The sequence below is a fragment of the Malania oleifera genome, chromosome 6, assembly GCF_029873635.1.
Source record: "Malania oleifera isolate guangnan ecotype guangnan chromosome 6, ASM2987363v1, whole genome shotgun sequence".
In the NCBI taxonomy this organism is placed as follows: domain Eukaryota; kingdom Viridiplantae; phylum Streptophyta; class Magnoliopsida; order Santalales; family Ximeniaceae; genus Malania; species Malania oleifera.
This window is the reverse complement of record NC_080422.1, coordinates 40,814,638-40,828,984: the sequence shown is the minus strand read 5'-3', so window position 1 is coordinate 40,828,984 and position 14,347 is coordinate 40,814,638. Positions and strand designations below refer to the sequence as shown.

Here is a 14,347-nt window from a genome sequence, read left to right as displayed (position 1 = left end):
CATGGCAGAAAATTATCCTGCCTGTTTAGCAAAGTGGCTTCTGCATTGAATAGGACCAAACACTTGGCTGGATCTTGTGTTTTGTAAACTTGATTGTTATATTGCTGATTCGTCCTGGACCTTTTTATCTACCTTCTGCAAGCTCAAATACACTAATCAACTGCAGAGCACTCATGTTCTCTTGGCCTATTTGATCTAATTTTTACTTATTGTCTTTTAGGCAGATATAGGTCTTTCAATGGGCATTCAAGGAACCGAAGTTGCGAAAGAGAGCTCAGATATCATCATCTTGGATGATAATTTTGCGTCAGTTGTAAAGGTTAGTGTAAGCATATATTTTTAGTATATGAAGATTGTGAACCTTTAATTTTGTCACGTCCTACTCTATTATTTTAAGGATGAGGAAACTGTTGTCTCTTGCAACTTTTAGACGATTATTTTTTAGGCTTCCATCACTTGTCGAAGTAGTCTTCTTGTTTCTATCATGTGCATTGTTGGCCCTAGAGTCGAGTCTAGAGGTGGGGGGAGGTGAATAGGCTCTTTTGCGCATTTAGGCTTTCCTCAACAAAATAATAATTCTTGACAAGATACAAGCAATTATATCACAATATAAAGAACATAAATCATGCGCAAGACGTAAATTAAAGAGTATAGGGAAGAGAAGCTTGACAAACGATATTAACGTGGTTCAGCCCCTTGCCTACGTCTACGCCTTGAGACACACTCAAGGATTCCCAATCCACTATCAACCTCCTTCACCGGCGGAGAAGCCTTTACACAACAAGAGAACAAATCCCTATCACTCACCAAGAGTCGCAAAGTTCACCAAGAGCCTTCACACAGGAACCAATCTCTTTCACTCACCAAGAGCCGCAAGTTTCACCAAGAATCCTTGCAATTCGGTTCACCAAGAACCCTCACACTTTGGTTCACCAAGAACCCGTTTACAACTTAAGGATGAAAATGATTTACAACAACAATGCTCCTTGAATGAGCTGATAATAAATACAATCAAACCTCACACAAATCTCTCCAAGTAATGATTCACAGCTAGAATAAAGAGCAAGAGAGATATTGAGCACAAAGATAATGAACTAAAACGAAGTGTGCTTGGGAATAATGTTTAATGACTAAAATCAATGTTTAAACAAGTCTTTGGACTTGTATTTAGAGGCAAAATGGGTTACTAGGTGTTTTATGGTCGTTGGACTTGTAAAATAATATTATACTTTGAAAACTAGCCATTGGGGCTTGAATCCCGACACAAACCGTGGATTGTTTAACCCAATTAGTCGACTGTTTACTCCAATTAGTCGACTAATTACCCTAATCAGTCAACTGTTTCAACTGGGCCACATTCTGCCCAAAACCGTCGACTATTTGCCCCAAACTGTCGACTGATTACCCAAATCAGCGAAAATATTCAACACGTAAGTGGTGAGATTTTTTTTCAGCTTTTTGTAGATATCAAGATCGCCCTTTTTGGAGTCTTCTTGCAAAAGTTATGCTCCAAATACTGAAGGGTGTTCAAGAAATTTGAGAGGTGCATAACTGAGGTTTTAAACCCAACTAGGACCAAGTTTTTTAAAAGATTATAACACTAATATGATTTTAAAACTTGTCCCATATAAGAATACATTTGAGTAAAGGATATTTTTATAAAACTCTTGTTTTGACTTTGAAAACTCATAAGTACTGAACTTATGATTTGGTGATATCCTTTATACTCTTCTATCCTATTATGCATATGCAATTTGCTCAACTTTTGCTCAATAAACATGTATGAAACAATACTGCAAGAGTTACAAAAGTTCCTACCTCAAACACTCCCTATTACACTGTGACTTTGTTACACTATGACTTTTTTTGATGTGCTTGAGTTCTTCCGAGTGAGTGTCCATTTTGATTTTTCCCGCTCGAGCGTCCACTCGGTCCGATCTTTGCATTTGATCCAGTATTTTCATGTATTTGTCACTTGTTCCTGTACTAACTTGATCTGCAAAGATAGATTACACTTGAAACTACAAATAGGTTAATATCATCAAAACACATTAAATATAATTATGTAGTCACTAAGGCTAACAATGTGCAGTTTTTCTTTGAGGCCAAATAGAAGGGAAATATAAGATTATACAAGGTCTTCTTGGGTAGCTTTTGGGCTAGGCTAAGGAAAGGTCTTCTTGGGTAGCTTTTGGGCTAGGCTAAGGAAAGTGCCTGGAGGTCTATGCCTTATACTATGACTTGTGAGCCCCTTGTGTGGCGTGCCTCTGAATACATTCCATATGCATTAACCAAGCAAATGGTGGTTTTTCCAAAAAAAATACCAAGTGAAAAGTCATTTATGTATTGAGTAAAGTACACCAGGAGGCACTAAGGTTTCCATTTTCTACTTTTGTGACTAAATTTTTTATTTCCCTATTTGATGAGCTAAAGTTTATTACTATTACAATCAATGCATTTCTCTCTAGCCTCACCATGTGAACGATTGCAATATTTGCCTATTTTTTCAGGTCATTTAAAATTCCACATCATTAAAAGATTTTCATTTTTTTTTCTTCCTCCCTTTGTTTCATTTTCTTTCTTTCTTTTTTTCTTGGCATTGCAATTGCACCTGCACACACCTGTTTCCATACCCACAGGGGACTCCAGAACCAATCAAACCCCCCATCCCCCTCGTCTTCCTCTTCTTATTCTCCATGGCTGCGACACTACATGCACACTGAACCCATGCACTAGACAGTCTTCCCACAGATACCAGCACAAGGAGTGGGCTATTTTCCCTTTCATCCACTCTTCTTCTCAAAGTCACAAACCATGCTGCCACAATATCCACACCCCTTTTGGTGGCCTCACAAACAGCTCAGTGTCCACTCCCTTTGCTGCTGCTGCTGCTGCTGCTGCTTCTTCTTCTTCCTTAACAAAATATGGATTTTTTAAGAGTAAAAACTTACAGCTCCATAGCAATGCATCACTGCCAAGGTCCTAAATTTTGATTTTGACTGAAATTTTGAAGCTCCAAAAGTACGGAAATTTTGACAAAAATTTCGATTTCGATTTGAAAAAATAATGGAAATTAGTAGTAAAACATGAAATTCTTTGTGAGACTTTAGAAATGGTTAACAAACATAATAATATAAGTTTTAGGACTGATATATAACAAATTAAATAGATCTATATTTTGTATGAGATGGAAAAGTTGTAAAGTAGCATGTGTATCAAACATATTTGTGAGATAATGTACATTAAAGATATTCAATTAATAGAAATGAAATTCATAAATCATTTAAATATTATTTATTATACAATATTAATTTAGACATGAAAGGTTAGATAAAATGTTACTGTAAGTTTTTTTTTTTTCATATAATTTCAAAAGCACTTGTAATAATCTTTTGTTTTGATAAAATAAATAAAAAGATAAATTTCACTTAATTCCTAAATCTCTCATTTGAATTCCGAAAAAATTTCATTGTATAGTTAAAATTTCGATAAGTTTCGCTAAATTTCCGAGATTTCGATAAATTTCGGATGATTCGTTGAGATTTCAACTGAAATTATGCAAGACGGAAATCGACTGCCATTTCGATTTCAAGGGTGACGGAAATTGGAAATTTCGACAAAATTTCGACAATTTCGTTGAAATTTAAGACCATGATCACTGCTACGATTCCATCAAGAGAAAACAGAATTAGAGCTCCATAGTGATGCATCACTGCTACAACATATATGAATTTATTAAGAATAAAGAATTACAGCTCCATAGTGCGATGCATCACTGCTACATTCCATTGAGAGAATAAAGACTTAGAGCTCCATAGCGATGCATCACTGCTACAATTCCTTGGCCATGCATCACTGCTGCTGCCCGCCATCTACAGCCACCATCAGAAAGAGAAGGCAATGGTTTGAATTTTGCAAGAATATTTTAGCAAGAAAAGGTAGAGGTGAAAGACCTAATGGAATGGAAAAGATGGAGAAAAATGAGAATGTGGGCAATTTTTTAGCTTTTATTTATCATTTATTATTTATTTTTATGATGCGGCATTTGAGGTATTTTTCGTTTGTTCACCTAATGGAATGGGCAAAAGCCCTTAGGGAGTGTTTTGATTCTACAACAACAACAATAAAAAAAAAACTAAGCCTTAGTCCCACTAAGTGGGGTCGGCTATATGAATCATTTTCCGCCAATTTATGCGATCATGGACCATTTCTTTTGATATATTCAAGGATATTAAATTCTTACTCAATATCTCCTCTCAAGTTATTTTAGGGCTACCCCTACTCCTTCTACTGCCCCCCACAGTAACTAAGTTACTCTTTCTCATAAGTGTACTATAAGGCCTACGTTGCAAGTGTCCATACCATCTGAGTCATCCCTTCCTTATCTTATCTTCTATAGGAGCTACACCTAACTTACCACGAATATGTTCATTCCTTAATTTATCTTTTAATGTTATACCACTCATCCATTTAAGCATTCTCATCTCGGTAACTTTTGCTTTTTGGATATTATGTTTCTTCGTTGCCCAACATTCCGATTCATATAGCATAGCTGGTCTTATAGCTGTCCTATAAAACTTCTCTTTCAATTTTAAAGGTATTCTACGATCACATAGCTCACTTGAAATACTTATCCATTTCACCCAACCTGCTTTAACTCTATGCATTACATCATCTTCAATTTCTCCTTCAGCTTGCATAATAGATCCAAGGTATCGAATCTACAAGTGCTATTTATTTCTTCATCATCAAGTTTAACTTTGTCTCCAATATTCCTCCTATCATTACTAAAATTACATTTCATATATTCTGTTTTATTTCTACTTATCCTAAGGTCTCTAGATTCCAAAGCTTCTCTCCATAATTTTAACTCAGCCTCTACTCCGTCCCTAGTTTCGTCAATTAATACAATATCATCTGCAAACAACATACACCATGGAACCTCCTTTTGAATACTTTTAGTCAATTGGTCCATCACTAAAGCAAAAAGATAAGGACTCAAAGCAGATCCTTATATTCTCATGGAATGACATTCCCAAAAATCTCATATTTTTGGAATATGACGCTTGCCTCAGGGGAATATTTTTGTTTGGTTCACATTATAAGATTGTGAGGAATGTACACAAGATTCCCATGTCAATGATTGATTCAACGTAGGAATCCTAATAAGTATTTTAAAAGGATGACCATCATACCTTGACATGCACGTAACAAATATATAAAAGAACAATTACATTTTTCAACATAAAATCCTACTTAGAATTCGTACGTAATTATATCTATATCCTAAAATTTTCAACAATTATGCATTTAAAACATTTGACACTTAATAATCAATTAATTGAAATAATTGAGGGCAATATAAAATATTAAGTATTATATTAAATTTTTATAAAAAGAATAATTGGGCAAAACACAACGTCCTTTGAGGTTTCGAAAATCTCAAGGATGTCCCTTGAGGTTTCAAAACTCCCATAGACCTCCTCTAGCATTTAATTTTTGGGACACTTAAACCTTTCAAACCTGTTGTCTTTTTACAAAATATAAGGGGAAGGTAGTGACGTTCTGACAAACCTCAGGGAAAGTTCATGGAATTCTTGAGATCTCAGGGGAGGTCCTTAGGTTTTTTGAAACCTCAGGGGAGTTTGGTGTCTTTCGCCCAAAATAATAATATTACTTTTGTTTATTAAATTATAAAGTCAATTAAAATGTTAATTAACGTAAATATTAACACTTTTAGGAGACATTTTAATTATTTTCTAATTAAAAAATATTAAAATTTTCTGATTAATATTTGTAATTAACATTTTAAATATTTTATAATTAAAAATTTCATTTTAATTAGAACTCAATAACTAATATCTTAATTTACATTTTATTATATATTTTCTAATTAAAATAATTAATATTTATGCTAATTTAAAATTTTTACTTTTATTTATACTAATTTATTATTTTAAATGTAATAATGGAGTCATAGTGTGACTATATTATATTATATGGCAATATTGTCTAGAAGGCAAAATGAGGGCAATTTGGTCCAAAAAGCAAAATTCCCATGGGAATGAGACTCCCATGAAACTTACCCATGTGGAGATGTGGGAATAGGATACCCATGTTTCATGGGAATTCTTTCATTTCTTGGAATGTTAGCATGCCTATCACGTCAAATTTCCATGCTCAAACAAATGTGGAATAAGATTCCGAAGGCATCACATTCCCAAAAATCTTGAAAAATGCCGTGAACAAAAAGCCACCTTAGTGACCTAAGTCCCTCAAAAAGTAGTCATAGTTATAAAAATAACAACAATAGGACTTACATTAGGAAGAACTTGGTTAAACATTAGCCCTTTCTGATGCCGTTTATCCATTAATACTCGGAAAATGGAGGTAGTTTGGAAACTCTTTCATTTTACTGCTCTATGTAACATAAAATTTGCCTAGGTAATATCTAGAGTAATTTGATGCAGTTAGCCTGCAGCAAAGATTGTTTCTGGATTTTTCTGCAATAATTCTCTGTAATCTAATCTCCATTGAATTGCATTTGAAGAAAATAATTTGAATTTGAATTATTTCTTGAACTTTGAAGTGTAATGCATTTAATTTTTTCATTTTAAATTTTTTTTGTTTTCATTTGGACCCTATTACAAAATTGTACTTCTATTTTATCTTCTTGTTTCATTTAACCCCTGAATAAATTTTCATCACTCAGCTTTGCACCAATGGCTCATAGATCACCTTCTGTGCATTCTACTTGTGCCTCTTGTTTTACGAAAGAGTGGAAGTAGGTGTATGGATTATGGATTTTAGTGCAGTGATAGTGTGATAATGATATGCAAAATTGGCATTTCAGTCTTAAAGTCTTTTAGTGAAAGGAGTGAAAGCCCATTGTGGCTTAGAAAAAATGAATTAGTTTCTTGGGACTCCTCTATGATCAAGCATTGCCATAGGTCTAAGCTTTTCTATACAACCGTGACCAATGCATGGGCATTGTGTGCTTGTTGGGGTTTTAGTGTCAACACAGGAACCCCTATACCATACTTGTAGAAATAGAAATTCTCACTTTTGTTTGTTTTATTTGAGAAATTCTAGTTATGAATGTTTATTTCCTTAATGTGAAGAATAGCACTCTGGTGCTCAGACATGTTGCATGGCTTTTTACATATGCATCTGCCTGGCCCTGAGTAGATATGATATGAGGCCATTAATGTGATTTCAAAAAATGGGTGGTAGCTAAATCTGGAATATGCTACCTTCTTAGATTTGGGAGTGCTGCTTATTTGATGCAATTCTTCTGATTATGTTCAGATTTAGTGTCATGAAACTCTATTTGACTCTTTAGGTTGTCCGTTGGGGGCGTTCTGTATATGCAAACATTCAGAAATTTATCCAGTTCCAGCTTACAGTTAATGTTGCAGCTCTTGTGATTAATGTTGTGGCGGCAGTTTCGTCTGGTGATGTTCCTCTTAACGCAGTTCAGGTTGATTCTTCTCTCTTTAAGTTTGAGTTTCTGCTTTTCAAATTTTTCAGTGGTTTAAAATTGCTTCCACTGTTATATGTTTGGAATATTTATTTTGGACTGGAATCTGAGTGTTCTGGACTATATATATATTTTTTTTTTTGGGGGGAGGGGGGGGGGGGGTTGATCTCTCTCCCACCACCACACCAAAAGAAGCCAAGAAGAAAAAGAAGTCTCAATGTTGATGGATTCCCTTCGGCCCCCACTCACCCACCTGATAATTTTTAAACTTCTAATAATTTATGAAGCACAAAAATATTTCAAGAGGGTGACAGCATATGTTAGTCAATGTGTGATACCAATGCTTGCAAGCTACTCCCACGGATACATGTCAGATACGCCAATGACATATACTTACGCATGCACGATGCGTCTAATATTCTTATATTCTTTTTGTCTTGGGATAACATATCTCATACTTATATTTAGATGTTTCGAAATTTTAACCAAGTGCATTTTTTAGCATGGATTTGAATCCTTGAACTTAGATATAGGTAGATATTGAAGAAATTAAATACAATTTAATATCACATTTTTTGCAGGCCATAAATTTCCAATTCCTATTCTTGAATTTGTGCTTCCAAACTGTCTGATCACAGATTAATGTTTTCTAATGTGTAGTTAGAAAAGAAAAAAGATTTGCATATTTTTTTTTATGAAAATTATTTTAATTGGTAATTTCTAAATAATTAAAGAAAAGGCAAAAGACACGACTTCCCTTGAGGTTTGGCAAAAAAATGCAGACCTCCCTTGAGATTTCAAAAATTTCATGGACGTCTCTTTTGAAAAAAAAATACATGGAGCTCCCTTGAGGTTTCAAAATTCCTATGATGTCTCTTTACATTTGATTTTTGGGAAATACCCCCTGCCCTGACTTGTCTTTTTTCCAAATATCAGCTGAGATCTGTGGCTTTTTGTCAAACATTAGAGTTTTTGGGGGGGGGGGAATGCTCCATGGATTTTGTTTACCTCAAGGGAGGTCCGTATCTTTTTGCCAAACCTCGAGGGGAGGTTTTTAGAATTTTTCAAACCTTGGGGAGGCCCCAATCTTTCTAGTTAATCTGGGGATGCTAGTTTCTTTCACCCTTAAAGAAATCAATACAGTGCATAATGGAGAAATATGACATCCGTAAGTCTCTGATATTTCTTATTTGAGCTTCAGATAGAATTTGGTAAAATATTTATGTCTGTGTAAAAATATGTATTTAATAATAAACTTACCTACTGTGAAATTTTTGAACACTTGTATGAGTGTCACATTCAGAAAATTTTATTTATTTTTTATTATTTTTATGTGGGTTCTGTTCAATTTTTGTTTTCATTTTTTTTTTAATGAAAGTGGGGTAGGGGTAGGGGTGGGGGTTGGTTCTTCTTGTGACCCATATGTAAGGATCATTTGGTAAAGTTGATGAAAAAAATTTTAGGGACATCATGATTCCCTTTATCTTTTAATACAAAAAAAAATCAGGATTCTTCAATTAGAACTCAATTTCGTGATATATCAGTATATTTTGTCTTTTTGTTCAACAGAAAAGGGAGGAAATTGAATCTTCTGTATAATTTTATATTCAGACTAAGTTATTAAAACAATGATACAAGTTATTAACACAATGATGTTTGCCTCTTCTAAAAACCCATAGTACTTAATGTCATATTTGGAGGGCTCAAATTTTTAGAGGACTGTTTGCCTCCAGTAAATTGACCCAGTTTTGGCAAGGTTACTCTTTTTAATAAAAAACTGCATATTTAAATTTCAATCATCTTGAGTTCCTGCCATCGTCTGGGATTCATTTTCCTCTCCCTCTGGGCTTTCAGCTGCTTACAGTGGTGGTATAAGTCTGATGCAGCGCAGTTGTGATTATCCAATTAAAATGATTGGATTAGTATGGGACCCTTCATTAACTGGTTGTTTGCACGTTGCATTTCTCTGAAGATATATTGGCATTTTGGTGTTTTGGATTGTTGATAATGCTAATTGAAGTTGTGGGCATGATTTGTATGCGTCACCAGTCAACGTTTTTGGGGGATATTTCTCTCACATTAAGTGTGCTGGAGGAATATCCAAACTCTATATGAAAAAGTCCAAAAATCTGTGTGTGCACGTTTCACCATGTTGGCGTGTGAAGTTTTCTTTCTTCATTTTTGGTTACAGGATCATTATGATTCTCAAAAGGAGCATCCTTGTTTCGAAATTGGACATCCCACTTCAGATGCTGAAATTATTCCAAATACAGCCAATGGATGTCTATGGTTTCAAGAATTTGACATTAATGCCTTATTTTGCAGTCCAAGGGCAACCATGGACACAACATGATTAGAACGAGAGGAAAAGATGATTCAAGAATTTTTTTGGGGGGGATATATTATTATCTTGGCTCCCTGAATTATTATTTTTTTGTGACTTTGTTAAATCCCCATCTAACCTAAAAGATTTTGATATTGTGGTTCAACAGTTGACGTCAAGCCGTATTACTCCCAAACATGGAGAATTATACAAAGAATGAACAAGAGCCATAATGGGAAAAAATATATTTTTTAAGAAGCAAATGACAAATGTGGCAACAAAAATTGAAAACTGGATTTTATGGCAGCTATGACTCCAATACAAAGTCATGAGAGGTTGTGGGCCAACATTGTATATCAAGCCTTAACAGATTGAATAACTATCATAAGGATCTGCATTCTACCACTTAAAAATAGGTCAAGATTGAATTGCTTCTTGTTTGTTTACAACATGCTTTTGCTGCAGCTTCTCTGGGTTAATCTTATCATGGATACCCTTGGCGCACTTGCACTGGCAACTGAACCACCAACAGACCATCTCATGCAAAGATCTCCAGTTGGGAGAAGGTTAGAAAATCTAGACTGAGTCATATGTCATAGTATGCTTATAAATCATATAATTTAACCATGACTAGTTTTTATCTAATATCTAATGTTGATGTACAGAAAAATATAAATTATTGACCATCTGGGTTATTCATATTTTAGTTAACAAGCTGACAATGGCTTTGAAAATAATCTCAGCATCTTGAAACTTTGGTAAATTTTAATCCTTGTTATGTAATGTTCTTTGTTCTTCGATTTAGATTTCAAAATTTCTTGGAAGGAACTGAATCTTTTATTTTTATTTTTGGATCTAAGTTAATTTTGAATTGAGAAATTGAGACATTGGACAAAACTAATTTTTGTTTTTTGATGCTGGCAATTGCAAAATTGTAAATCCATTTTCTGCTGTAGCGTTTGCTTTTGGAATTTGTACAAAGGAAACAACTTTTCCCGTAAGGGCACCTAGAAGTATTGACCTGCCCAAACCCTATTTTCATTTAGTGCTGCTTTCTAGTAATTCTCTTTAAAATTTGGAGTCAATTCTATCTGGAAAAAATGTACCATATAGTAGGGAAAGGCAGACCTCAGCTCTCCCAGATTCAATCCTGTAGATTTTGGCCGTATTTTAAAAGAGGCTCAATCGAGGTGAGACGAGGCAGGCCTAAAATGCAAGGCTCAGTCTAAAATTTCCAAATCCCAAAAAGGCAAATGTGTTATATTCTGAGGCTTATGCATTCGTAAAAGGGCCATGCCTTTTGTGCTTTTTCTAGTTGAAGCTTATGCATTTTGGGTGTGTGAATCCCAAGTTGGATTTTAGATTTGGCTAGAAAATTTTAAGTACATGTATATGCGAAAGGAATGTTGCAATATGCATTTTGTTTTTCTAAAACTCTTGAACCTCTGCCTTTCCAAAATAATTGAGAGTTGCATCTTAGATCTTGAAAATAGGTTGAATTTTGTTTTGTTGTAGCTATTTGTTGGCATGATCTACTTATTCTATGTTCAGTTTGTGGAATGTCTATTCTTAGGAATAAATTAGTTATAATAAGTTAGTTACAATTAATTATACAAAAAATTATGTTGATACCTTAAATCAAATAACAATGTGAAACTTTTTACAAGTCCATAACAAGGAATAGATAATGAATAACTATTCATAAATTTCACTATGAGAATATCTATTCCTTTCTTATTACATGTTGAATAAAGTAATAAGGTAATTTCCAAAATTTTCACTTTATTCCATCTTATCCCACGGAATAGTTATTCCGAAAACCAAATGGGCCATTAATGGATTCACGTTACTATTTTGGATAGGCCAACAAATAGTTTAAAAATAATATTTGTATTTTTAAACATTTATTCTGTACTTTATTAATTAATTTATAATTTTTAAAAATTTGTTTAATTTATTTACATATTTTTATCTAAAAATAAAATTCTCAAAAGGCTTGCATCTCATCGCCTTAAGGGTTATGTCTCATCTCTTAAGGGCTAAAATGCTTTGCCATCAGCCTTTGCTTTTTTAAACATTGATTTTGACTTACGGACAAGCTTTATATTTGAGCAGTAATGCCAGACAAGAAACACAACTAGTATCTTAAAACCAAGTGCTGAGAGATTTTTCCTCTTTTTCTCCTTGTTATTGCTGTGTTTTCAAGGGTTGAAAAATATTGTGCAGCTTGTAAGAAAATTCCAGACAAATGAATGGTTGTTAAAAAATAAAAAAATTATGGTATTCTAGAAGAAAGAAGTAGCTGTCTCCCTACTAGATAAGAAGACCATGGCAAATTTTTAGATTTTGTACATAGAATGAAGACCAAGAATGTACTAGATTGGAGGCCTTACCTGAATAAAGTTCAAACTTCCAAAGAGCAAGAGGAACACTTAGAAAACCAGGTTTGGTGTAGTGGGAAAGAAAACATGACAGAAAATTCAGCCCTGCTAGTGCAGACTGATCCAAATAGTTGGGGCAAGAATTTATGTGATTTGAATTGAGTTCCTTGAAACTTTTTGTTCCCTTTTACCCTTGGAAAAAAATGAAGTGTTTTGGGTAGAGGGATGAACTGGTTGAGGAAAAAATTGGGGGATCTTAGAGCTGCAGGCCTCTTTCATTCCTTTTTGGCCTTCTTCTTTGTCATTCTCTTTTAACTTAATTTTTTTATAAAATTATTATTAAAAATGGTTCTCCTCAAGTTTGCAATTGGGAATTCAATAATAAGAAGGATCCTTTGGTTCTTTTCTATGGCTGAACTTCTCTTAAAAAAATAGTGAAATAAGAATTTCATTTTTGTATGCATGTACAAGGTGGGTTTATAATCTTTTCAACTTTTCATTCTTCAGGGAACCTTTGGTGACAAACATCATGTGGAGGAACTTGATCATACAGGTGTTTTCTCTCATTACCTTTTCTTGTTGGTAGACTTATGTTTGCTAATATAAATTCAGAGTAATATAACTTATTCAAGAAAATATATCGGCAACATTTTATGCTCGACTCATGTTTTTCTTATCCTTTGGTTTGTAGGCTTTGTATCAAGTTTGTGTTCTCCTTGTTCTTAACTTCTGGGGCTCTAGTATTCTTAATTTAAAGCGTGATGGCAGAGGGCATGCTAGTGAAGTGAAGAATACCTTGATATTCAATGCCTTTGTCTTCTGCCAGGTAAGTGTGTACTGCAATTTTGAATATGCAAAACTTGGATATCGTGTAGCATATGGTGCTATTGATTTGATTAAATGATTTTTTTTTAAACTCTTTCTAATATTATTATCAAACTGCCAGTTGCAAAATATTTAACTATTTAAATATATAGATATTCAATGAATTCAACTGTCGAAAGCCGGATGAAGTCAACATATTTAGCGGAGTGACTAGAAACCACCTGTTTGTGGGAATAGTCGGAGTGACATTTGTTCTTCAGGTAAAAGAATTATCATGCCTAAACTTTTAATTTTTATTTTATTTTTTTTCTTTATTTATCTATTTTTAGTTTCATTTATTTGGTATTAACCAGGGTGTCTGCTTATGTTAATAGATAATCATTATCGAGTTCCTGGGGAAATTCACATCAACTGTTAAATTGAGCTGGAAGCTCTGGCTAGCTTCACTTGCTATTGGTCTTTTCAGGTTGGTAGTCACCATATTGGTGATATCCTTCGAGTGTGGTGTCTCTCGAGTATTTCATGTTGATTTTCTTGAGAACTTGTGCTTGAAGCCATTTCAACATGCACTGTATTAGATTATATCCCGTTATCTGAAAATGTGTGGGAGCCTACAGTTTGAGAACACGAATCTCATTCTGGAGGCTTTTGTATGCAAGTTCTTAAAAATTTAAAGCTTACACAAGTTTATGTAGTAATGTTGTCGTGGGCTGCCATTGTCTTCTTTCAGCTGGCCCCTCGCTGTTATTGGGAAACTCATTCCAGTTCCGGAGACTCCCTTATCTGGGGTTTTCACCAAGTCGTTTCAGCGCTGCAGCGCTCTCCGCAATTTGTTACTGCCATCCTGTAGCTGAGCCTGGTAAATACCTGAACTAATGAAGGCTGGTCATTGAAAGCTTAAGCTGAGAATTTATTCAGCTGGCACATGGAAGGCCTTCCAACTAACCCTTCAGTATGCCTCTTATAATTGTGTTCTTATATTCTGCAGAAATATATACATAGCTAACCAATATACCTGGCCATTGATGCTGTCTACTATTAATATTCTTAAAAGTGCAAATGGGATTGTATACAATAAATATGATTGCTCAACGGCTGCTCTAATTGCATCCCAATCCCCTATGTTATTTTTCTTTCTTAACTGGCAATAAATTGGAAGAGTAGGAACATGAGCCATGGAACTGAAATATATATATGATGAGGATGAAGAAAAGAGCCTGCCAATGCTCAGGGAAAGGATGCTTGGGGACCAGGCAGCCTGGTTTAGGAGAATTCCTTGTCAAAGAGGGCATAACCCCATCGTTAAACTCAGTCAATTCCATTTAGTTGTCAAAATAT

At 34.4% G+C, this 14,347-nt stretch overlaps 1 protein-coding gene across 5 annotated transcripts in view; it reads left to right on the top strand.

Annotated features, from left to right (window-relative positions):
• The window catches only part of LOC131157640 (calcium-transporting ATPase 9, plasma membrane-type), a 98,481-nt gene extending 84,380 nt beyond the window's left edge, over positions 1-14,101 (top strand). For all 5 annotated transcript variants that reach the window (XM_058111945.1, XM_058111943.1, XM_058111946.1 and 2 more), the window contains exons 27-34: positions 221-319; positions 7,343-7,480; positions 10,269-10,369; positions 12,692-12,737; positions 12,876-13,010; positions 13,162-13,269; positions 13,384-13,475; positions 13,740-14,101. In XM_058111945.1, the coding sequence (XP_057967928.1) occupies positions 221-319; positions 7,343-7,480; positions 10,269-10,369; positions 12,692-12,737; positions 12,876-13,010; positions 13,162-13,269; positions 13,384-13,475; positions 13,740-13,863 (843 nt within the window). In that variant the 3' untranslated portion in view covers positions 13,864-14,101. The remainder of the gene's footprint in view (positions 1-220; positions 320-7,342; positions 7,481-10,268; positions 10,370-12,691; positions 12,738-12,875; positions 13,011-13,161; positions 13,270-13,383; positions 13,476-13,739) is intronic.
• Positions 14,102-14,347: the final 246 nt, after the last annotated feature.